Source organism: Jaculus jaculus, chromosome 18 (assembly GCF_020740685.1).
Source record: "Jaculus jaculus isolate mJacJac1 chromosome 18, mJacJac1.mat.Y.cur, whole genome shotgun sequence".
Taxonomy (NCBI): domain Eukaryota; kingdom Metazoa; phylum Chordata; class Mammalia; order Rodentia; family Dipodidae; genus Jaculus; species Jaculus jaculus.
Window position 1 is genome coordinate 47,286,424 of NC_059119.1, and position 25,765 is coordinate 47,312,188.

General features: G+C 45.8%; 1 protein-coding gene and 1 non-coding gene across 2 annotated transcripts in view; one reads left to right on the forward strand and one right to left on the reverse strand.

Annotated features, from left to right (window-relative positions):
- The window catches only part of Prkce (protein kinase C epsilon), a 607,312-nt gene that overhangs the window by 163,031 nt on the left and 418,516 nt on the right, over positions 1-25,765 (reverse strand). Inside the window, exons 7-10 of the mRNA XM_045137520.1 lie at positions 19,218-19,360; positions 16,978-17,074; positions 13,896-14,095; positions 10,520-10,693 (exon numbers count right to left, since the gene is read on the reverse strand). Of these exons, the coding sequence (XP_044993455.1) occupies positions 10,520-10,693; positions 13,896-14,095; positions 16,978-17,074; positions 19,218-19,360 (614 nt within the window). The remainder of the gene's footprint in view (positions 1-10,519; positions 10,694-13,895; positions 14,096-16,977; positions 17,075-19,217; positions 19,361-25,765) is intronic.
- Positions 11,015-11,116, forward strand: LOC123455863. Its single transcript, XR_006634178.1, has one exon. It is a non-coding gene; the product is annotated as a U6 spliceosomal RNA (small nuclear RNA).

Here is a 25,765-nt window from a genome sequence, read left to right on the forward strand (position 1 = left end):
TATTTTTTTGCGGGGATGGGGGGTTTAGGTAGGGTCTCACTCTAGTCCAGGCTGACCTGGAATTCACTATGTAATCTCAGGGTAGCCTCGAACTCTCAGTGATCCTCCTACCTCTGCCTCCCAAGTGCTGGAATTAAAGGATTTTTTTTAAGACACAGTCTTACTATGTAGCAGCAGATGGCCTTGAGCTTTTTCATGTTGAAATACACATTAAAAATATTTTATTTCTTTATTTAAGAGAGAGACAGAAAGGGGCAGCTAGAGAGAATAAGTATGGGTACACCAGGGCCTTCTGCAAACACACTCCAGACACATGCATCACTTAGTACATCTGGCTTTACTTGGGTACTGGGGAATCACACCTGGGCTGTAGGACTTTGTAAGCAAGCACCTTCAGCCGCTGAGCCATCTCTCTAGAGCAGGCCTTGAACTCCTGATCCACTCACTTGCCTCAGTCACTAAGTGCAGGGATTATAGGCATGTACCATAGATGGTAAATGTCATGTGCATTTTAAACAGTGAAAATAAAGAAGAGTGAACAACAGGATCCATTGTGGAAGAGGTGGCAGAAAGAATGTAAGAGCCAAACGAATGGTAGGACTCCTTACAGCGTGCTCCTCCAGGCACAAAATGGCCTGGATATCCATGACCTCACAGTGCCTGACACTACCTACACAAGATCCTCATAATAGGAGGAAAAGATGATGACCTCAAAATAAAAGAGAGACTATTGAGAGGGGAAAGGGATGTGATGGAGAATGGAGTTTCAAAGGGGAAAGTAAGGGGAGGGAGGGAAGTACCATGGGAAATTGTCTATAATCACGGAAGTTGTAAATAAAAAATAATAAATAACTAAAGAAAAGAAGAGTGAGCAATACATTTAGAGATACCCTTGAGAAGACATGAGAAGAGTAAAACAAGAGCAAGCCTTCCTAAATGCAACTCTTGAGTCAAATAGTGACGCGTCTGTTATGGGGGAAACCAACAGCTCCCTAATTGGACTGGAGGCCCGCTCCACAGGAACCTAATATTCCTCATATTAATATATAAATATATACTATATTTTATTTATATTTTAATATATAAATATATATTACATAATATATAAATAGATACTAGATAAATAGTGCCTGATATTGAAAACCAGTGACAAGGGACGTCATGTGCCCTAGGGGCATAATGCCTGCTGGTGTCTGGCTAAATGCATACACTATTCTCACCAAACTACCCAGTAAGCCCCTTCTCTCAATGTTCACACCCATATATTAATGCCACTCTCACTTTTGGTTAGAGAAACTTATCTTTTCAAATGGAGGTGACCTCTGGGATGACTCAAAATGCACCATGGTGCTGAGAAGAAGTGATGGAGGAGTGCTCAGCACTGAAATATCTCGATCGCACCTTCCAAGGCTCAGGGTCCATGGCGGAAGAGGTGGCAGAAAAAATGCAAGAGCCAAAGGAAGGGTAGGACTCCTTACGATGCACTCTTCCAGACACAAAATGGCCTGGATATCCATGACTTCACAGTGCCTGACACTACCTACACAAGACCCTCATGCTAGGAGGAAAAGATGATGACATCAAAATAAAAGAGAGACTGATTGAGATGGGGAGTGAATATATATATGATGGAGAGTGCAGTTTCAAAGAAGAAAGGGGGGAGGGAGGGAATTACCATGAGATATTGTTTATAATTATGGAAGTTGTCAATAAAATAAATATATAGATCAGAAAAAAAAGACCAAAATAAAAAATAAAAACAACCAACTCTTAGTGCTGGAGAGATGGCTCAGTGGTTAAGTGGCTGCTGACCAGAGTTCAAACCCCCATAAACACCATGAAGCTGATCTATAATCCCAATGTGCCTACAGCCATGGGGAGCAGAACAAAGAAGCCCAAATTCCTCAGGCCACCTACTCTGATGCTTGCACTCATGAACAGTGAGGGATTCGGCCTCACACAAAGTGGAAGGCGAGGGCCAGCCCCTCAAGCTTGCCTCCTGGCCACACACATACCAATTCTCCTATTCAGATGTTATTAAGTCTTCCTTATATGCAATGAAGTGACCTAAGGCAACACCACGTTAACAGCCTCAGCATTTGAGAGGCTGTCCTGATATGGGGGCGGGAGACCATTGCTCTCTCTACCTCTGTAATTCATTACATAATGAGTCCCTGCCTCACTGAGACCTGGCTCAGGGCCTTCCATCAAGCCAGCTTGGTATGAAAACCAGGCTCGCTCCCTAACAGGCTGAGGCACTCCCAGCCCAGCACAGACTCACTCCGCAGTCCTCCCCAGTACCAGGCATCTTATCTCCCCTGTGACATAAAACGCGGACTCTCCTCAAGTGTCTTCTCTGAGTCCTCAGTGACTCACAGGCCACACCCCCCCATCCTTGCCCCCCGCCCATGCCATGAGAGGCAAGGATGTCTCCAACAATGAGGGGACAGAGTTCCCCAGAGTCTGACTCACTTGGATAAGCAATGTTACCATGAGAAGCCTGTGGCCTCCTCGTGGGCTGGTTTTAGCTGTTCAAGATTACCGAGCCTGTCTCTGCTGGAAATCTTCTACTGGCAAGCAGATTCTCCAGGGACTGCTAACCCCAAACCAATAGGAACCTGCTCTTCACTCAGTTGCTTTCTCAGCTCTTTTAGATTTATCTGACATTGCCATCTCTTTAAAGGAAAAACAAAAAACAAAAAACAGGGCTGGAGAGATGGCTTAATGGTTAAGGCACTTGCCTGCAAAGCCAAAAGGACCTCAGTTCGATTCCCCAGGACCCACGTTAGCCAGATGCACAAGAGGGCGCACGCATCTGAAGTTCGTTTGCAGTGGCTGGAGGCCCTGGTGTGCCCATTTTCTCTCTCCCTCTCTCTGCTTTGTTCTCTCTCTCTCAAATAAATAAAAAATAAAGTTTAAAAAAATTAAATAAAAATAAGCAAAACAAAAGCAAACAAAAAAAAAAAACTACTAAGCCGGGCGTGGTGGCGCACACCTTTCATCCCAGCACTCGGGAGGCAGAGGTAGGAGGATCACCGTGAGTTCGAGGCCATCCTGAGACTCCATAGTGAATTCCAGGTCAACCTGGGCTACAGTGAGCCCCTACCTCAGAAAAAAAAAAGAAAAGAAAGATATGTACTAATGGTCTAATTTTTCACTTTTTTTTTTCTTTAGGGTTTGATGTTCATCTATTAAGAGATTAAAAACAAATAAGGATTTTTTGAAACTATAAATTCTCTTCTCTGTTGTCAACAACACTCTCTGGGCAGTCCTCATGCTTACAAGAGATTATTAAGTCGCATTTGAAAACATGTCTTCAGTTGCTTTTTAAGGATTTTCCATGCTCTGTGTTTCCCCCTGGGCGAGGAGGGAGACTGGCCAAGGGAGGCCCCGTGCTCAGCCCCTATTTCCTTCAGAGCAAAGCCTTCTAAGGTTTGGCTTCCCAGGCCTGGCAGGAAATGCCAGAGGGTGGGGGACGGGCACACTGGCTTGAGCATACAAGTTTTAAAGAGGCAACAGCAGCCTGGAGGATGGCTTAGTGGTTAAGGCGCTTGCCTGCGAAGCCAAAGGACCCCAGTTCAATTCCCCATGACCCATGTAAGCCAGATGTACAAGGTGGCACATGTGTCTGGAGTTCGTGTATAGTGGCTGAGGGTCCTGGTGTGCCCAACCTCCTCCCCCTTTCTCAGTCTCTCTCTCACTCAAATAGCAAAAGGGCCTCAGTTTAATTCCCTAGGACCCATGTAAGCCAGATGCACAAAGGTGGGGGGCATGCATCTGGAGTTCATTTGCAGTGGCTGGAGGTCCTGGCATGCTCTCTCTCTCTCTCTCTCTCTCTCTCTCTCTCTCTGTCTTTCTCTCTCTCTTTGTGTTTGTCTTTTCACTCTCTCACTCTCTCAAATAAATAAATAAAATTTTAAAAATAAATATATAATTTAAAAAAGAGGCAACATCATGGATGAATTTATTTGTGGCAGGTTTTGTGGGACCAAACGAGAAGGGATGATTTCGCCACAGGGACCATGAAATCCAAATACACGGAGTCTTTAAAGGGCTTGGGAACATTCAAACCACAGAAGCAAAACAAATCTGCCTCTCAGGGGCTTTCCTATCCCTAACGGTGGATGGATGAACGGGGAATCTGGAAGAGGCGATCTCTGAAGCGACGTGTCCCCCAAGCCTTGCCCAAGACTTCCAGGGTCTCCCCCGATGTCTCAGCTCTGTTGCTATCTCGCGAAGGCAGGAAGTGCTTTCCTTATTTTCCAAAATCCCTCCCTTTCTCCCTCTCTTTCCTAGTAGCCATGCCTTATCAGAAGCAGGACACAGAAACTGTGAGTTCTAGCGTGAGAAAAATGAGAGAAAACACAATAAAGAGATCTAGGGGCTCTTTCATCAGCTGTCTCTTGGCTTCTATTGTTTTCCAGGGACTGCTTACAAGTTTCTCTCTCTCTCTCTCTTCTACTGGGTTGAGGTTTCTCTAGAAACCTAAAAGCCACATAGCATAGTAAGAACTCCAGTCAGGCACAGTGTCTGAATATGATGACAATTCAGGTTACTTGTCTTAATTGACAAGTCAGTCTGTCCTATCCCACTAGCCCGGGAAAGTCACAGCCATTTCACTTGGTAGCCGTCCATCCAGAGTATACTGGAGGATGGCCGGAGTGTACCCAGAAAAGAAGCCCCCCTGGACTTCAACTCACTCAGCGCACTGCCACCAGACTCGCCCGGACCACTGTGGTTGCAGCGGACAGGTTTGCACAGTCATCATCGGAGGTCGCCAGGTCGGATATGGGAACTTAGCTTATAATACACCTCTAAGTTCCACTGGGCAGTCTCAACACAGCCCCGGGGGTGAAGCCCTGTATCATCCACAGGGAGGCTCTCAAAGCTGTTCCCCAAAGCACTTCTTTCTACGTGTTTAAAAACGAAGGCTCACACGGGGCGGGGGGAGGATGGCTTAGCAGTTACGGCCTTTGCCTGAGAAGCCTAAGGACCCCTGGTTGGATTCCCCAGGACCCAAGTGCACAAGGGGTTGCACGTGTCTGGAGTTTGCTTGCAGTGGTTGGAGGCCCTGGTGCACCCATTCTCTCTCTCTCTCTCTCTCTCTCTCTCTCTCTCTCTCTCTCTCTATATATATATATATATATATATATATATATACACATACATACATACATATATATATATATACATATATACATATATATACATACATATATATACATACACATATATACTCACACACACATATATATACAGAGAGAGAGATATCTGCCCCCTCCCCCAAATAAATAAACTCCACACCCAGCACACTTCAGGCAGGCGAATAGCAGCTACATTTTAACAGTGTAACTATGCATTATTATAGGAAAAGACAGTTTTTAAAGCTAAACTGGTTTATATAAGACAAATTTTTTTGGGGGGGGGGTTCGAGGTAGGGTCTCACTCTAGCCCAGGCTGACCTGGACTTCACTATGTAGTCTCAGGGTGGCCTCGAACTCACAGCAATCCTCCTACCTCTGCCTCCCAAGTGCTGGGATTAAAGACGTGCATCACCAAACCCGGCTAAGACATTTTTTTTTTTAAAATAAAGTTCTGAGTGGGGATAAAGAAGGATAGAAGAAGGGAATTTTTGTAAATGTTTTAAAAGTTTTATTTATTTATTTATAAGAGAGAAAGAGACAGAGAAGAGAGAACAGGCACGCCAGGGCCTCTAGCCGCTGCAAATGAACTCCAGACACAGGTGCGCCCTTGTGATTCTGGCTTACATGGGTCCTGGGGAATCGAACCCGGGTCCTTAGGCTTCGCAGGCAAATGGCATAACCACTAAGCCGTTTCCTCAGTCCCCGAATTTTGTAATTTTTCGTGAAGGTTTTATTTTAGTAATAATAATGATAAAGTTCCTTCTATCAGTACGTAAGTCAGTGTCTTGGGGCGTTTCTAAGAAAGAACACAGGAGCGTACACGCGGGCTATTTAGAGCAGGCGTTCTACTGGGAAGTTGCAGAAGAAGAGAGCCGACATGAATTTGTTCTTGCAACTATGGCCCCCTGACGTCTGTTGGAGGAAGGAGACAGTTTTGAATTGTGTAGGGAGTTATTTCTCTTCCCATCCTCACCACCCAGTCACCTAGACCCTGTCAGCCCATTTGTTTCGCCACCAGCGAGCTTCATGGTGTCATTCAATATCATCCCACGAGGCAGAAGCTGCCACCCAGTGACAAGCTATGGCCTGCAAAGTCTCCAATGCACGGAGTCATCCAAGAGTTCCTTCTATTAGTCCATTCATCAGCTTCTTTCCACGGACCCACCAAGGTGATTTTCAACTGTGCCTTCCCAAGAGCCACCACGCACAGGGGTCTCAGGGTCGTCAGGACTGGGCTGGACTCCACACAACGTGTTCAAGGAATGAATGCTGATGTGACTCCCTCCCCGTCTCCCACAGCAAGACAGAGATGGATGTGGAGGAACAAGTTACGCGAGGGAGTTCCCTCACTGAAGGGACACTGTGTTGGCTCGGGTACAAAGAGTGGCACCGTCATACCTGATCAGACCCCACCAGAGGGGGGCATCCCAGAGGCTGGATGTGGCACCAGGATGCAATTTGCCTACACGGACTGTCTGCGGACAATTCTTTGGAAACAAATGTTCTTACAAGAAGGAGAATATGCCGGGCATGGTGGCGCACGCCTTTAATCCAAGCACTCGGGAGGCAGAGGTAGGATCGTCGTGAGTTCAAGGCCACCCTGAGACTACAGAGTTAATTCCAGGTCAGCCTGGACCAGAGTGAGACCCTACCTCAAAAAGCCAAAAAAAAAAAAAAAAAAAAAAAAAAAGGAGAATGCAAGAAGTAGTTTTAGAAAGGAAGAACCACACAGTCTTGGTGGGTCACCAATAGCTTTCTGATTGGCTAAGAGATGCTCGCAGTGGGAAGGACCCCATATCTGGGAGTTGGGAACCAGCTCAGAATCCTACAGAGACAAAGATTATACTCTCCAGTTCAAGCTCTCACTAGTCCTTGGCTAAAAGAGAGAGGTCACATACAGCAAATTCTCCATAAATTAATAACGCTTACCCCATTTAACCTATGCTGACTTCACTCTCCGTTGGAGACTCTGTTCTTCTTTTTCAGAAGGTAGTGAGACCAGAAGAGATAAACTACCCCACGCACTTCAGCCAAGCCACAGCTGAGTCCACAGAGGAATTGGAGAGATGAGCAAGAGAGCCTGATAATCAGTGTCAGGGTGAAGGAGAAGGACCCTGAGGACACTCAACACCTACCAAAGCAGAGATCCAGAGGCTCCTAAGAGCTCATCACTGAAGTAGACTTAAAACTCACCCACGACGGCTCAGGGAATTTTGCAGAAGAGCGGGTGGGAAGATTGTAAGAGCCATAGGTTGAGACATCATGCCCAGAGGCATTCCCTCCCCCCCAAAATAACTGACTGCTGCTCCCACAATGCATAACCCACAACCCCATGGGAAAATACCTACAACCCCACTGAGGAGCATTCCCCAACAGAATGGGGGCAGAGAAGAGGTAAAAGAGGGTACCAACACATGATGTATCCATACCAAATATGTCAATTATAATAACTATAAAATAAAAAGAGGAAACAGCCGGGCGTGGTGTTGCACGCCTTTAATCCCAGCACTGGGGGCGGGGCAGAGGTAGGAGGATTACCATGAGTTCAAAGCCACCCTGAAACTACATAGAGAATTCCAGGTCAACCTGAGCTAAAGTGAGACCCTACCTCGAAAAAACAAAAAAAGATCCAGGAGTTGTAAAGATAGCTCAGTTGGTAAAGTGACTGACCGACATAAGCGGGGTGTGGTAGCACACCAGTCACCCCAGAGCTAGGGATGCGGAGACAGTGAGAGACCCTGGATCTAAAAGAAGTGGATGGACTCCCTGGAGATGACTCTCAGGGGCATCCATTGGAACCCACATGCCAGCACACACACATACATGCATGTGCGCACACCATACATACACCGCACACACGAAGACAAAACCAAACATTTCTAAGTCTGTGTAATGAGCACACACCGGGTGTAAGGTTCTTTTATAAGCACCATGGAATAATAAGGCTGTATGGCACCTGAGATATGTCTCTTTAATCTAGAATTAAACTCAAGTGGCCAGAATAGGGCACAGTGGCCCACTCAGGAAAACCCAGCACTTGGGAAGCTGAGGCAGGATGATTGCCACAAGTTCAAGGCTATCCTTGACTACATAGTGTGCCTGGGCTACAGAATGAGATCTTTTCTTGAAAGCCCCCCGCCCCCCGGGCAAAAAAAAAAAAAAAATACAGAAGCAGCTGTCATGAGGAAAAAAAGTGACCCATCACTTGGCTTTACTCTTATACTGAACTCTGTTTGCACACACACACACACACACACACACACACACACACACACACACACACACACGGGCACGCACTCAGAGTAACCTATTAGGTATTACACAATACACACAAGAAGGGGGATAACCAGCCAGCCCGTCCTATGCTTGCCTAGAAAATGTGCAGATTCCTGTTAAATGGGGGGGGTGGGTCTCTGAGGGAAGCTTCATAGACACAGCCCTGTAAGTGTCCTTACAGAGGAAGCACTGAACGACTGAGATGGTTCTGAAGCTATTTCTCATTTTTTTAAAATTTTTTATTTATTTGAGAGCGACAGACACAGAGAGAAAGACAGATAGAGGGAGAGAGAGAGAATGGGCGCGCCAGGGCTTCCAGCCTCTGCAAACGAACTCCAGATGCGTGCGCCCCCTTGTGCATCTGGCTAACGTGGGACCTGGGGAACCGAGCCTCGAACCGGGGTCCTTAGGCTTCACAGGCAAGCGCTTAACCGCTAAGCCATCTCTCCAGCCCTATTTCTCATTCTTTTTCGAGATCAGATGGCTAGGAGACATTCCATTAGATCAATGTTGCTCAGTGTGGGTGTGAGATTATGAAAATGGGCATCAAACAACGTTGGGGAAGAGGCTAAATGCAGGCGATCGCTTTCTTCTCTGATTCTAATAAGCAAAGGTGTGTCGAGCCTACCTGCAAAAAGGTCAAAACTGCAGTGTCTCAGCCTCAGAGGGACCACCACGGAGCCCTCCAGTGTGACAGCGTCTCAAGCGACCAGGGCTTCTCAAAAAAATGGCTTTCGGGAAACGGCACCAAAGAGTCTGTGATACTTCTCAAGTCAGACAAAGGGTCTTGTCCAACCAGTGCCTAGGACAGCACCACTTCTGGAAAAGACTCAGGAAAATGGCATGGAAACTTGCTGAACACATGAGTTATTTGTTAAATTCCAAGGAGGAAGACTGGCATTTAGAGTGTGCCACAAAGCCACAAATCAATTTCTCTCTTGCCTGCCCCCCCTCCCCAGCACTTCTCATCTCCCCGGGCAATCAATCCTGTACTGTGGGGTCCCAGCCTGGCACAGGTAGGAGTTTGGGGCTACATGTCAAGAGTCCATAATGCACCCTCAAATAAGAGCTTCATGCCGGGCGTGGTGGTGCACACCTTTCATCCCAGCGCTCGGGAGGCAGAGGTAGGAGGATCGCCGTGAGTTCGAGGCCACCCTGAGACTCCATAGGGAATTCCAGGTCAGCCTGGGCTAGAGTGAGACCCTACCTCGGGGAAAAAATAAAATAAAATAAGAGCTTCATGAACAATCTCTGGATGCCTTTTCTTTACCAAGACTTAATCCTAAATCAAACCGGGCCTCTGAGCAGCAGATCCAGGCCATCCTTGTCTCTTTACTGACACCTTCTGGCTCCCAAGCGGCTGCACAGGAAATTTTAAAATGCTTGCATTTCGCCGCCGTGGAATTTGAAGGCATGCCTTCGGATCTTTTACCTCATATGTTGTCACACAAATTAGCGGTGATCGGGGTGGCCTTTGCTCTTTTACATCTGGCCCGGAAGCAATCTAGAAGTGACTTCGCTAGCGACAGAAAGTTAGGGGCCAGGCAAAGATTTGCACCATCCTTGTGTTTTGTTCTGTTTTGTTTTTCCCAGTCAGCAAGCAATGGAGTTAGCCATCTGGCTTTTAGCAGCTACAACTCCCAAAGGTGTCTACTGCTCTCTCATTCCCGTAAAGCAACCCCCCAATGGGAAACTCCACATCCAAAATGTTTAAGGGCTGGAGAGATGGCTCAGCAGTCACAGTGCTTGCCTGCAAAGCCAAAGGACCTCGGTTCGATTCCCCAGGACCCATGTAAGCCAGATGCACAAGGAGGCACATGCAGTTGAAGTTCGTTCACGGTGGCTGGAAGCCCTGGTGTGCCCATTCTCTCTCTGCCTCTCTCCCTCTCTCAAATCAATAAATAAAAATAAAAAAATTTTTTTTTTAAAAGATGTTCAAATATACCCTGGTCTCCACAAGACTAAAATCCACACCATCTTACAAAGTCTTTGCGAAAAACGTGTTGAGAGTGTCAAAAATGTTGGATTTTTTTTTTTTTCACCTAACAGTTGAGATACATTAAGACAGTGGGGGGGCGGCCAGCCTCACGTAAGTGTACCTTGGTCTGAAAGCAGCAATAGAGTTGGGTTAGATATGGGTGTTTCCGTGCCAGAGCCAGAATCCTCTTTTCCGTCATTGTGCAGTCCACGTCATCATCCTGAAGGATAACGTCCTTCTTCAAGACTTTTACGGCATACACTTCATCTTTGCCCTTGAGTTCCGCCAACATGACCTGCAACCAATTACACAGTCCCTTCAATCTACATTGCGCATGAAATCCAAGGCAGAGACACGACACCAAACATTGTAAACGGTTCCTGGTTTTTTTAAATTTTACTTTTAAACCTGACCATGTTAAAAATACCTTAGGGCTGGAGAGATGGCTTAGTTGCTCGTTAAGATCCTTGCCAGCAAAGCCTAAGGAGCTGGGTTTGACTTCCCAGATCCCACATAAGCCAGACAAATGAGGTGAAACGTGCACAAGGTGGCACATGTGTCTGGAGTTCAATTACAGTGGCTGGAGGCCCTGGAGCGCCAATTCTTTTTCTCATACATGCTCTCTCTCATTAAAAAAAAAAAAGTAATTATACAGAGAAGATTAGCATGGCTCCTGTGCAAGGATGACACACAAATTCATGAAGCATTCCATAAAAAGGCTACAGGGATTGCTTAGTGGTTAAGGTGTTTGCCTGCAAAGCCAAAGGATCCAGATTCGATTCCTCAGGACCCACAGTAGCCAGATGCATAAGGGGGTGCATGCGTCTTGAGTTCATTTATAGTGGCACACCCATTCTCTCTCTCTCTCTCTCTCTCCCTTTTTCTCTGTCAAATAAACAAATAATAATAAATATATTTTAAAAAGGCCAGTCTGTTGGGCCTAAAAACAACAAAAACAAAACTTTAGAACACCCTAACGACTAAAACTTATTTCTTTTTAATTTCTGGCACCATGCCTGGGCAAGAAGTGGAAATTCATATCTTCACCCGCCAGTAAAATCGTTGAGCTTCCCCTCTTCCTTCTTTCCTTCCCTTCTTCCAAGATGGGTTTCACTATACAGCCTAGACTAGTCTTGAACTCATGATGTTCCTTCCTCCATCTCCCAATGGTATTATAGATGTACACCACCATGCCACACACAAATGTAGCCTAATACTCTTAAAGAGAATCACTTTTGTCTATAGCCATACCCACTTGACTCTGATCTTGGAAGCTAAGCTGGGTAGGGCTTGTTTAATATTTGGGCGGGAGAATCATTTCATATGCATTTCCTGCAAAGTTTCTACCATTATCATTATTGGTGGAACTTAGTTCAAACTAAATGTGCTACAATTTATTTAGCCATCTTCCTCATTAGAAACTCATGACATGTCTAATTAAATACTGTACAAAATGCGACAAGTATTTCTGTGCCTAATTTAAAATTTTCTTTTGCATCAAATCCTTGAAGTTGAAATCCTCATAATTACATCACAGAGCTGAGTATTTTGTACGTTTCTCAATTTTCAAAATGGGTATATCCACACAGGATGTGAAAATATCTGTTAACTTATTCAACAGGTAGGACAGACATGCTACCTTGATTCTCTTTCCAATGTGTAATGAAACATTCGGGATGTTTGCTTTCTAATTAAGTTTCTCTGAGGTGAATTATTTAATCTTGTCTAGTTATCTGCTATCTCAGTTCTCACAAATCTACACTCCTATGCTACATGAGGGTACTAACCCCTTGATCTTCAGAGTTCTTCCGAAGCCTATTTCACAATTGGCTGTTTATCTTTTCCTACTCAACAGATTCACATCTCTGCATAACTAAACCTGCCTTTTGGATTTCTTCGACAGTCTTACAGATGGAAAAGTGACTTCTTGTCCAGAGAGCTAATGAGTAAGTCTGTTTTTCTTTCTACACTCCTATCATTTGACATTTTTGCACTTTTCCCGACTATAAGACACACGCCCTTTGATTTACAGTCAATACTATAGTGCTATGGCATTTGTCACTTCTAAAGAGCACAGCTCAGAAACGTCCTAAGGGAACTGGTGATGTTACCTATAGACTTTGCTACCTACATAAAGTCAAACCTCAGCGATGACTGCTATGATCTTTTTTTTTTTCCTTAAGAAACAGGCTAAGTGTTCCAGAGCCACGGAGCTGAACCACGTGGAGGCCTGGAAATTCCAAGTGCATTCATTTCCTCTGAATCTTGCTCAGAATCAAACCTAGCCCGGCTCGCCATCCACAGTCACACCTAAGCCAGACGCCTGGGTTCTGTTTCTTATTTGGTGACTCTGCCAAGAAGGTGACAGATGGCTCTAGACGTTGCCATTTCAGTGAACTTCAGTTACCTCTCTGCCTTGTGATTGCAGAACGGATAGGGGAAGGTGAGTAGCTGGACAGCCGGCCGTGTGCCTGGGGGCTTCCCTGAGCCTTCCCTCTCTCTGCATTGCCCACGAACGGTGCAATGGGCTTGCAGCTCAGTTAAGACATTGACCCTGTGGGGCTGCTGTTTTCCAGAGCCCAGAGCATGTGAGGACATGTGACATTGAGAGCTGTTTGGTCCCTATAGCAAAGCTCCAGGAGCCCCCCCTCCCCCCAAAAAAATCCCCAAACTCCCATCAACTCCAAGACACAGCTTAAAGAGAACAAGAAAGGGCACAAAGGTCTGAGCTGAAATGCTGCCCGGATTCCTGGCCTTTCTGCCCCTTCGTCTTTCCAAAACACATAGATTAGTGTTGTATCTCCCCAAGCCATCAGGACAGCAACTTGTCGCCGTCAGCGCTACGTTGAGACACTGAGAATAACGAAAGGCCCCCTCCACATCCAGGTGTTTGGCCCAGTGGGTGGGGAGGGGCAAATGGACAGTGTCCCCAAGGGTAGATGACCCTGATCCAAGACATGAGAGTCTCTTGTCACATGTAGAGGATAAACAGAACATTCAGTAAGTACTGGGAGGCAGGGGGAGAATAACATTAACTTCCAAAGTACTACTTGGGAGGATTTACTCTGAACCTGGGGGTCACTGAGGGCTAGGGCTCCAGTGTTAATGTCCAAAAGCCTTCTTCTTGTGATGAAATAGCAGAATTTCAGAAGGCTGCTGACAGTGGAAAGCTGAGACCACGCTACGCATGTGAAATCTTCCACCACGCTCGCTCTCTCCCTCCCTCCCTCAATTCCTGCCCCCCCCCCCATCTGACAAACAAAAAAGCGAGCTCCTAAAGAGAACAAAATGGCCCAGTTCTGCCCAACCCATGACCAGGAGCACCAGGGCTCTCATCAGTGAGGCCTCAGCTCACTTCCACTTGCAATGAAAGAAAACGTCATGATCCTAGGTTGAACTGGCCCTCACTGAGTTTCAGATCAAACAGAGAAAGCAAATGTCAAGGGGAGGAAAAACAATAAAAAAGGCAGTGGCTGCCGTTATGTTGTGCCACAAACCTTGCCAAAGCTGCCTTTGCCCAACACCTTGATGAAGTTGAACTCATTGAGGCCCAAGCGCTTGGCCTGTCCTTGCCGGACTTCTCCGTTCTCTCCGGGGCTCCCCAGCTGGCCGTCGGTGGATGCTGCCGCCCGGTGTTCCTCCCCACGGTTGTCAAATGACAGAGCCTTCCGGATGTTGTTTTCAAGTTCTTTTAGTTCTAAGGCCAAGGGTAACAAGGTACTGGATTAATGCACACACCATGGACTCCTGCGATTAGGGCTCAATATCTGGGGCTGACCCCATGAGGTATCAACCTTTTAGTTCTCCAAAGCAGCAAATCCAGGGATACGCCCCGTGTATGCTCCTTGACTTGTCCAACCCATTACCTTCAGTACCTAATGTACAACAGGACCTTGGTCTATAAAGAGAGGGCAAACACCGCTCCACCAGCCTTCTGGAGACCCAGTCCCTAATTCCAGGTGTAGTGAGGATCTGCGTCTTTCCTGGAACTCTGCACAGTCTCAAAGGTGACAGACAGCCTTCAAGCTCTCTTTGAAGATGAGAAATAATTAAAAAAAAAAAACTGTCATGGGGCTGGAGAGATAGCTTAGTGGTGAAGGCACCTGCCCCAAAGGACCCAGGTTTGATTCCCCAGGACCCACATAAGCCAGATGGTCAAAGTGGTATCTGGAGTTTGTTTGCTGAGGCTGAAGGCCCTGGCCTGCCCATTCTCTCTCTCTCTCTCTCAAACAAACAAACAAATAAGTATATAAATAAAAGAATCATTTTTTAAAGTAACTATCATGGTCATCATCAGTGAAAGAATTATTATTATAAGTTATAATTTATTATTAAAACTAAAAATATTATTATAAATGTTATAAATTATAAATACTATGCCTCCACAGGGGTTTCATCTTTTGAAGGTTTGTACTTGACTTGGAGACAGAGTTTGATACTGAATACCTACCCCAAACAAGGTGTGCTAACAGAATAAGCCACAGGCTTACCATAAACAATGACATGCTACGAACCTATATCAGATGGGACGGGATTGCTCAGTACCATTTCAGTCTTGCGGTCCCTCTCAAGCATGTGACCTAAGTTACATGGGGTGGATAATGCCGGGTGGTCCTTTGACCTTTCCTATTTGAAGAAGCTTTTTAGTTGGGTATTCATTCGCCAATGCACGTACTTATCTGTGCAGGAATGGGTCTGGAGTGTGTAATCTAATTGTGTAAGAGGCTCACGGGGTAACCAGAATGCAGGAGGGGACAGAGACCTTTTATTCCTTGGAATTGGAATTGTGTATGAGTGACTAAATACCTCTTGGTAAGCAAATCTTTTTTCTTTTTTCTTTCTCGGATTATGGGTATGACAACCCATGGATTAGGGCTATCGTGTTGGGGTAGGAAGAAGTGCAGACAGCTTCCCAGTTTCCAGTCACCCCCACAATGATTTAGGAGTTACCTCTCTTTTTACATCTAACTCATTCCAAAGTATAAGTTTTAGTCTCACTAGAGGGCCGAAGGTCTCAATTGCTCAATGCATCTTGGAAGGCTGAACCTAGATGTGTGGGTACCCCAGGTCTTAAGAAAATGCCTGAGTTCCTATATAATGGAGGAAAGACTAACTCTGTCTTATTTTTGTTGTAATTACTATTGTCGTTGTTTTCTAATAATGCCATGACTTGCTAGGAGGGCACTCCCATCCATAAGTTCTCTCACCGGGCTGGAAAATACCGGCGTTTGCATTGCCTGGTAGCTCTGTGTGAACGGAGGCCATGGGTGACACAGGGAGACAGCACAGCAAGCAGAAACCAGGTCTGAAAACCATGGGTGCTTTACTCTACTGGGGTGTCTTTTCCATTTGATCCTGTCTCCTTTTTTTTTTTTTTCTAGTTTTTATTTATTTATTTATTTTAGAGAGACAGAGAGAATTGGCTGCCAGGGCCTCCGCCACTGCAATCGAACTCAGGACGCTTGCGCCACCTAGTGGTCATGTGCGACCTTGCGCTTGCCTCACCTTTGTGCATCTGGCTTACATGGGATCGGGAGAGAGTCGAATAAGGCAGGCAAGCACCTTAACTGCTAAGCCAACTCGCCAGCCCCGGTTCTGTCTTTTTAGAGTCTCAGAGGTTTATCTCCATATTAAAGGGGGAAACATGAAAATACCATACTGATCAGGATAATACCTCCAAGTCTAAAGGGCCCCCAGTATCACCCAATTACTTAGAATGGGCGAACCCTCCTTTGGCATGAAAAAAAAAAACACAGAGAGTGAATGGAAGCAACAGGACCAGGAACTGAGGTCAGTTACTTTGTGGTCTGAGGACTGCACGTGGCCGCTGAAGATGTTGGACTTACTCCTGAATAAGAATGGCTGGGTCACACGTGACTGGGCTTTGACGGCACATCCCTGTCCCAACCAACAGCTTACTTCCTCGCCTTGAGACAAACCTTTCCAGCTCTTACCTTGCACTTCTCACCCTATAACCTGGGACAATCACCACCAGCACCCAGTTGGCATAAGCACAGCATTGGGAATAAGAACACAACAGAGGGCTAGAGAGACGGCTCAGAAGTTAAGCCTAACAACCCGGGTTCGATTCCCCAGCACCCATATAAGGCCAAATGCACAAAGTGGTGCATGCATCTGCAGTTCGCTTGCAGTGGCTAGAGGCCCCAGTGTACCCATTCTCTCTCTTTCTCTCTCTTGTCTATGTCTCTCTCTGTGTGCAAATAAATAAACAAAATGTTTTTTTTTTAATTTTGTTCATTTTTATTTATTTGAGAGTGACACAGAGAGAGAATGGGCGCGCCAGGGCCTCCAGCCACTGCAAAGGAACTCCAGACGCGTGCGCCCCCTTGTGCATCTGGCTAACGTGGGTCCTGGGGAATCAAGCCTCGAGCCAAGGTCCTTAGGCTTCACAGGCAAGCACTTAACCACTAAGCCACCTCTGCAGACCAACAAAATGTTTTTAAAAAACACAATAGAAGCTAGAGAAAACTCAAGTACCACTGCTGTGCTATGATATCATTCCTACTTGTTTCCCAAGTGACCTAGCTCAGTAGGGAGGAAGAAATCAGGGAGTCTCACCCTGGTCACAAGGCGACGTGGGTGCTGACTTGGATCGATCCTCCTCGGACGGGGAATGTCCAGAAGTCGGCTGTGGGGATTCGGCACCGGCAACGAGCTACAGAAGGACAGGAAGATGGAGAGATGTCAGAAAGAAGGCTTGTTGGGCCCCAAAGCATTAGGACTCCTTAGGAGAGCTATAAGAGGCCAGGGAGGGCTGGAGAGATGGCTTAGCGGTTAAATGCTTGCCTGTGAAGCCTAAGGACCCCGGTTCGAGGCTTGGTTCCCCAGGTCCCACGTTAGCCAGATGCACAAGGGGGCGCATGCATCTGGAGTTCGTTTGCAGAGGCTGGAGGCCCTGGCGTGCCCATTCTCTCTCTCTCCCTCTATCTGTCTTTCTCCCTGTGTCTGTCGCTCTCAAATAAATAAATAAAAAATTTAAAAAAAAAAAAGAGGCCAAGGAACTCAGCGGCACTTGTGAACCCAAGAGCATATACCCCTGGTTAACCTTGCCAAGTTTTTTGTTTGTTTCTTTTGTTTTGTTTCTGTTTTTCAAGGTAGGGTCTTGCTCTAGCTCGGGCTGACCTCAAATTCACTATACAGTCTCAGGGTGGTATAGAACTCACAGCGATCCTCCTGCCTTGGCCTCCTGAGTGCTGGGATCAAAGGCGTGAGCCACCACATCTGGCAGCCCTGCCAATTTAAAGGGACAAACTGAGAGTCACTGGTTCAATGTCTTTGCTATCCCCAAACAAGTGACCATTTTAAAGCAGAGATCGATGAAGTCCCTCTCTGACCAGCCACACAATGCAAGTTCTCTCACCAATGGAAAAGGATGCTGGCTGGCTCTACCACCTGGTTGCCTTTTTTTTTTTTCATTACTTTATTTACCTTTTTATCACTAAAAACATCTGTAGGTACATATTGTGAGGGGTCCTTTACCTTTAATCCTGGCACTGGAGGAGGATTACCATGATGAGTGCGAGGCCACCCTGAGACTACACAGTGAATTCCAGGTCAACCTGGGTAGAGCGAAACCCTACCTCAAAAAACCAAAAACTTGAAATAAAATATAAGCAAAAATAAAGTAAAATTAAGACACTTCACTTCCAGGTACTTTCACCAGCCCTAGTGACTAGCACAAAGGAATGGATATAATCAATGAGCAGTGAACCTCATTAGACGGATTCGTGTCTGCTGGTACGAGGTAGTGGCAGATGCTCAGTAGAGTTTGTTTCCTGCATTTTGCTGGCTTCTGTGCTTTACGTGACCAGTTTGGACTGGAAGATCAAGAGTTCCTATTCCTTCTGCCTTTGGTCTACCCCGTGTGCACACACACGCCTCCCCTAGATAAAGAAGGGGAACCCAGGCTCCAGCAGACCGAATGCTCGTTCCCAAGGGTGCTTCTCCCGCCCTCCTTCGTCCTAACTGAAGCTACAACCTCGGTTTTTTTCCACGTTTGCCTCAGGGGCATTGCAGAAGTCGAAGTGTAAGGACTTTTGTCTCTTCTCTGCCTTTCCTGAATGTCCCTAGAGACGTTCTAGAGAAGGATGTGGGCATCCTTGAATCCTCTCTCTAATGGTACCAGGGGCCATGTTCAGAAACTGACGTTGCTGCCGTGCTTGTTCTGGAAGCTTCCTTGTCTGTAGCCTATCTCTCTGACAACCTTTATGCTTTTCTTACTTTCCGTAGTACCGGAGATTAAACCCAGATCCTCACATAAGTTTAGGAAAGAACTCTGCCACTGAGCTACTCCACGGTTCCACACACAACCCTTAAGGCTAGCTTTCTCTCCCCACTTATGCTCCCCCTGCCCCCCAAAGAATATCTCCATGTTACCTGCCTGGTCCCTTGGTTTGCTTGTTGTTGTTTTTAAATATGTTTTTTTAACTTCTTATTTATTTCAGAGTGACAGACAGAGAAAGAGGCAGAGAGAGAGAATGGGCACGCCAGGGCCTCCAGCCACTGCAAACGAACTCCAGATGTGTGCGCCCCCTTGTGCATCTGGCTAACGTGGGACCTGGGGAACCGAGCCTCGAACCGGGGTCCTTAGGCTTCACAGGCAAGGGCTTAACCGCTAAGCCATCTCTCCAGCCCTGTTTGTTGTTGTTGTTGTTTTTGAAGCACATGCTATTTTGACTAAGATGTCCAAGCCCAGGATTCTTTCCCCACCCCCCCTCACTCCAGAGCACTCTCCCAAAGCCAGCCCAGAGTTCATGGCCCCCAGAGAGTGTCAGGACAACCACCTGGTGTCCACCTACCTTTTTCCTCCTCTGGCCACTGTTGGTGATTTTGTCTGGAGTGACCCCTAGGTCAGCCAGCACTTTGGCAATTCCTCTGGCGTCCACTCCACAGTTGGGAGCCACGTTGGTTTCACATCGACGGTGAACGTTCATCTTGCAGACTGTAAGGAAACGTGGAGGATGGAAATTTCTCAGTGCTTATGCCTAACATCTTACGTCTTACTGGTTATCTACGCAATACGTGTTCATTTTATAGAATGTCGGAAAATGAAGAAGTGGAAAAATAGAGAAATGAAAGCCACCATCCATCACATAGAACTAAAACCATCCATCAACCACCTTGCGGACCCCAACTATTTCTAATTTTTCCTCCTGGTCATTTTTATTTATAGTCTATGAGATAAGAGTTAACAAATGTCACATTTATATTTCCTTTGGGGGAACAGGATAATGCCTCCACAACAACTAAACACACTGCTCTTACCAAAGCCTGTGATGTAGGCCCAACTAGGTCCGACATACGCAGTCTAAGACCCCACCAATCTGCTGTGGGTCACATGTGCTCAGAGTAATTTACAGGAGTAAAATATGAGCAATCTTCCAGGAGGGCAAGGGAAAAACAAGCCATCTCGACACAAGCAAGAGCATTCTCTTGTTCACCAGGCCTGCCCTTAGGAAAAAATGATCTTACCGCAGCTTAACGACTGTGTTTTATCAGATCCTAAGTGACCCGGGGGGGGGGGGGGGGGGGGGGGGGGGGAATGGCTAACTCCAGCCCGCTCCAGTACTCCTGTGTTACCTACAACCAAGGAGGCTGAGAAGCACTGCAGAGTTCACATTTGTAGGCACACAGTCCCCCCCCACACACACACACCAAAGACTAAGGCCAACATATAGGCATACCTTTCCATCACATTGAATTGACTGCCAATTCTATTACTCAGTCATCATATATGTCCATTAAAAAAAAATGTGCAGGAATCCTCTGTGCCCAAAAGCCACATATTGTTACAAGAAAACTTCAGTGCCAGGAGTAGGATACCTTCCGGTGAGTTGTTAGTCAGGGAGACCCATGATGGTGCCAAAACACTACAGGAGATTGCCAAGGCTCTTTGTTACCCACTAGAAGTAGATGGTAAGACCCCATTACTGAAGTTATCACATACTGGGGCTGTGGAACACTGAGAAATCAAGGTAGATGTGAGCTTGAAGCGTCTCCCTGTTGTCTAGCTGTCAAGAGGCAGGAAAGAGCTATGCAGCCTGTTGGGAAGGGGAAAGTCATCAATGGTCTTAACCAGCAGCGGATCCTGCAAGCTTCACACCTGGGCAGCCAGGTAACTATATAGTTTAAGGAACTAGAACATCAGATTTAGACTCAGATATAGCAGGGATATTGGAAATTATCAGGCTGGGAACCTAAACCAAATATGGTTAATATGAGCCCAGGGATGGTGGCGATGTAGCTCGATGGCACAGTGCTTGCTTAGGTACATATAAATAAGGACCTGGGTTCTACCTTGGCAACAGGGAGGGGTCAGGTAAGTGGTCCCAGCCCAAAGCTTTGGGCTTCCCTCTAATTTCACCAAACTAAGGACCCACACCTTCAACAGATGCACCTTTGAAGAACATCCAAGGTCCAAATGGTCTCCCACAGTCCCCAGTTCTTGTGTTGACGTGCCCCTCATTGTTACGAAGAATGCCCCAAGGTATAGGAGTAGTGCCGATGGCTGCTGATGGCCCATTGCTACCATCGCTCCATGCTGTGATTTAGTCATTGTCCTTAATCCCTTTCTGCGCCTCATTCATGAATCAAACTTTATTGTCGGTATATGTGGAAGAGGAGACAGGGTTCAAGGCTTTCTGGAGTTTCCAGCATCCGTGGGGGTTCTGAGGCCAAATTCCCAAGCCACTTCCAAGACGGCTCTGGAGGACAATAAGCCTGTGACCTTAGCTTCTAAGTCAAGTCCTACATGTCTTTATTTCAAACAGAGAACTTCAGAACAAGGAGTCATTAGAGAGAGCACACAACAATAAACAGGCCAGCTCTCCAAGAAGGTATAATTCCCACACGTGTGCGTGCGTGGGCGTGCCTAACAACAGAATGGCAAGGGCTGGAGAGGTGGCTTGGCAGTTAAAGTGCTTGCTGGCAAAGCCAAAAGGACCCAGGTTCTATTCCCCAGTACCCACGTAAAGCCGATAGACTAAGTGGCACATGCATCTGGAGTTCATTTGCAGTGGCCAGAGGCCCTGGTGCACCCATTCTCTATCTCTATCTGCCTCTTTCTCCCTCTCTCTCTAATAAATACATAGACAGGTGATTGATTGATAGATACATAAAGTTTTTTTTTAAAGAGAATGTCAAAACACAACAGGTTAAAAAAAATAATAATGAAAAACAGGGCTGGAGAGATGGCTTAGCAGTAAAGGCAATTACCTGTTAAGCCTAAGAACCCAGGTTTGATTCCCTAGTAGCCATGTAAGCCAGATGCACATGATGGTGCATGCGTCTGGAGTTCATTTGCAGTGGCTAGAGGCCCTGGTATGGCCATTTTCTTTCTCTCTCTCTCTCATCAATAAAGTATTTTAAAAAATGAAAAACATGATTTCATTAGAGCTCAAGACTTTTCAGTACCTTTCTTTCTGTCACAGAGGAACATATTCAGCTGGTAGAAACTTGTTAAGGATATCACTGAACTCTTCAATGACATCAATTAGATGCAATCTACTACTTCCCTCAACAGGAAAGTACATGTGCTCTTTAAGCTCATGTGGTACATTCATCAGATACTCCACATAGTGGACCATAAAGTGCCTTCAACCGAAAAAAAACAAAAACAGGAAGATGTGACTTTAAACTTTAAAGCCTAGCCTGTAATCAGACCATTAGATGAAGTGCCTCTGGCTGGAACCAGATGCAGGGGGCTACAGCTTGGTTTTTTTTTTGGGGGGGAGGGCTCTTAGACAAGCACTGGCTATGGAGACACCATCCCTATGTCCCAGCCCTTGGGTTTGTGGGCATGCTGGAAGCAGGGACTGGCCCAGCACTGCCAGAGACAGGAACCTGAGGGGCCAAGACTTGGCCTGTGCCCAGTTTGGGTCAGGGGCTGGAGCAGGGAAGAGTTTCAAGAGTTTCAGCTATCAGCAGACCCATGTTCTACACTCCAGATCCCACATTAGCCAGACGCACAAAGGGGAGGAACGCGCAATGTCACATGTTCCCACTAGGTGGCGCGAGAGTCTGGAGTTTGATTGCAGTGGCTGGGGCCCCGGTGTGCCAATTCTCTCTCCCTCTCCCCTCTCCTTTCTCTGTTTCTCTCGCTCTTGCTATCTCTAATAAATAAATAAATAAAACTGGGCTTCTTCCAGGGAATCCTCCATAGTAGCTGAGCGGATGGGGTCTAGAAGAGTGACACTTATATTAAAGGACAGCTTGGAGCATAAAGAGAGGAACTGTGCCTATCAGATATATGTATGAACCATTACCTCGCTATGGAAGACGGAAGATCACTGGCTCCTATACCAAAACTAAAGTCCTGAGGGAGTAAAGCCATCACAAAACACAGCACTTAGGAAGCAGAGACTGGATAGGGCCTGGAGCAGCCGAGTTCACAGCATGAGCTCTAATTCACCGGATTTTACTCTGCTGAACTATTAAGCTGTTATGCTTAGAATTTCTTTTCAAACCTTTATTAAGGCCTTCAGACCATAATGGAATTTATCTAGAAGTCAATAATAGAAAGATAGAAGGAAAACTGCAAGCAAAACAATGTTAAATAATAAATAAGACACAAGAAATCTAACTTTAAAATTGAGTTAGGCTGGGGAGATGACTCAGAGGTTAAAGGCACTTGCTTGCAAAGCCTGTCACCCCGTATTTGATTCCCCAGTACCCACATAAAACAGGGTGCACAAATGACATCTACAACTGGAGTTCTTTTACAGTGTCAAGAGGCCCTGGCATGGCTATTCTCTGTCTTAAAAATTATATATATATTCAGTTGCTTAAAGGAGAAAATACAATTTAAATTGAGTGATATGTAACTAAAACACTGCTTAGAAGGACTTTAACAGCAGAGAGGTGCATGGATTAGAAAGAAAAACACTCCAGAGCCAGTGAGCTATCGTTCTGTTTGAGGAAACTAGAAAAAGAAAAGCAAATTAAATCCAAAGGAAGCAAGAAAAGATTAAAAAAAAAAAAAAAAAAACAACTTTTGGAGCAAAATCAGTTGAAGGCAGAGGTAGGAGGATCGCCATGAGTTCAAGGCCACCCTGAGACTACATAGTAAATTCCAGGTCAGCCTGGGCCAGAGTAAGACCCTACCTTGAAAAAAGCAAAAACAAAAACAAAAAAAAAAATCAGTTAAATTGAAAATGGATTCTTTGAAGTATCAGTGACCTCTAGCCAGGGAAGGAGGTAAGAGAGAGCAAATGCATGAGGGGAAGGGACAGAGAACATAAATTCTATCTTGGTATCATTGGGCTGGAATTGAACCCATGGCCTGTGCATGCTAAGTAAGTGCTCTGCCACTGAGCTACACCTCCAGACCCACAAATTCTTAATATCTGAAATGAAAATATCAGGATTAAAATAACAGTCCAGGGTTGGAGAGATGGCTTAGCGGTTAAGGCGTTTGCCTGCAAAGCCAAAGGACCCAGGTTCAATTCCCCAGGACGCACGTTAGCCAGATGCACAAGGGGCACACACGTCTGGAGTTCATTTGCAGTGACTGGAGCCCCTGGCACGCCCATTCTCTCTCTCTCTCTCTCTCAAATAAATAAATAAATAATAGTTTAAAAGGGAGAAGAAGAAAAAAAAATCACCCAATTTTAAGCATCTGACAACATCCAGCACCCATTCATGATAAAACAATCTCCATGGGCCCAACTCTGCCTGTGTGGAAGAGCTGGAGGAACAGGATACACAATACATCAAGAGGAGAGAGCCTACTGGCACGCACGAGACGGGGTCACCTCCGCCTCATCTGCCTGGGCCCAGCAGTCACTGCGGAAGAAGCGATGACACCACTACTTGCTGTCAAGGCCAGGCTGAAAACCAGTTCCAGTGAGGTGGCGACACGTACTTGTGGCCACTCAAACCTCATCAGAACAGAGATGCAGAGGCTGAGGAGAACACAGCACTAAATCTCGCCCACCACGACTCAGGGATCATGGTGGAAACGGGGCACAGCAAGATGGAAAGCACCTCAGAGTGAACGGGAATAGCACTGGATCCCCCCCACACCCCCTGCTGAGACTGAGTGAGGCTTCTTGGTCCCCACAATGGCCGCAGGGGGGCCTAAGAGTATAATCCTTTTTTATTAAAAAAAGATCAATATATAATAACAAATTAAAACAATAATAACTGTAGCAACTAAGAAACCAATAAGAAATTCCTAAACTTGGGCTGGAGAGATGGCTTAGCGGTTAAGCGCTTGCCTGTGAAGCCTAAGGACCCCGGTTTGAAGCTCAGTTCCCCAGGTCCCACGTTAGCCAGATGCACAAGGGGGCGCATGCGTCTGGAGTTCGTTTGCAGAGGTTGGAAGCCCTGGCGCGCCCATTCTCTCTCTCTCCCTCTCTCTGTCTTTCTCTCTGTGTCTGTCGCTCTCAAATAAATAAATTAAAAATTAAAAAAAAAAGAAATTCCTAAACTTAATAATGAAGACCTGCTGGAAAAAAACAAAAACCTACAGCTAACATCATACTTACTAGGATAAAGTTAAAAGCTTTTCTACTAAGATCTCTTAAGATCTACAAGGTCTCTTCTTGCTACTGATTTTCAACACCCTACCAGAAGTACTGACTAATGCAATAGGATCCCCTACCCCCCCACTCGCAAAAAACCTGAAGTACTATGCTGAAATAAAGGAAATAAAATTATCATTGTTTACAGATGGCAAGAGTGTCTCCGTTGGAAATCTGACAGAGAGAGGCAGGGAGGGAGGAAGACAAAAAGAGAGAGAAAACATGAAAAAAAAAAATAGACCTTCCCAGAACCAGTAGTTAGTTTTAATAAAGTTCAAGAAATAAGTCGGCATGGTGGCTCACGCCTTTAATCCTAGCACTTGGGAGGCAGAGGTAGGAGGATTGCCGAGAGTTCAAGGCCACCCTGAGACTACGTAGTGAATTCCAGGTCAACCTGAGGCAGAATAAGACCCTACCTTGAAAAACCAAAAAAAAAAAAAAAAAAAAAAGAAATAAGATTAATATACATAGGACAATTTCTTCCACATATACCAGAAAGGAACAAGTGTGATTTAAAATTAAAACTGAGGGTTGGAGAGATGGCTTAGTGGTTAAGACGCTTGCCTACAAAGCCAAAGGACCCAGGTTTGATTCCCCAGGACCCACATAAGCCAGACGCACAAAGTGGTGCATGCATCTGGAGTTCATTTGCAGTGGGTGGAGGCCCTGATATGCCCATGCTCATTCCCTTTCTATCTACCTCTCTCTCAAATAAACAGATAAAAATAAAACCAATACCATATATGTTAACAGCCTCCGGAATAAAATACATATGTTTAAAATATAACAAAAACAGACAAGACCCATATGAAGAAAATGACCAA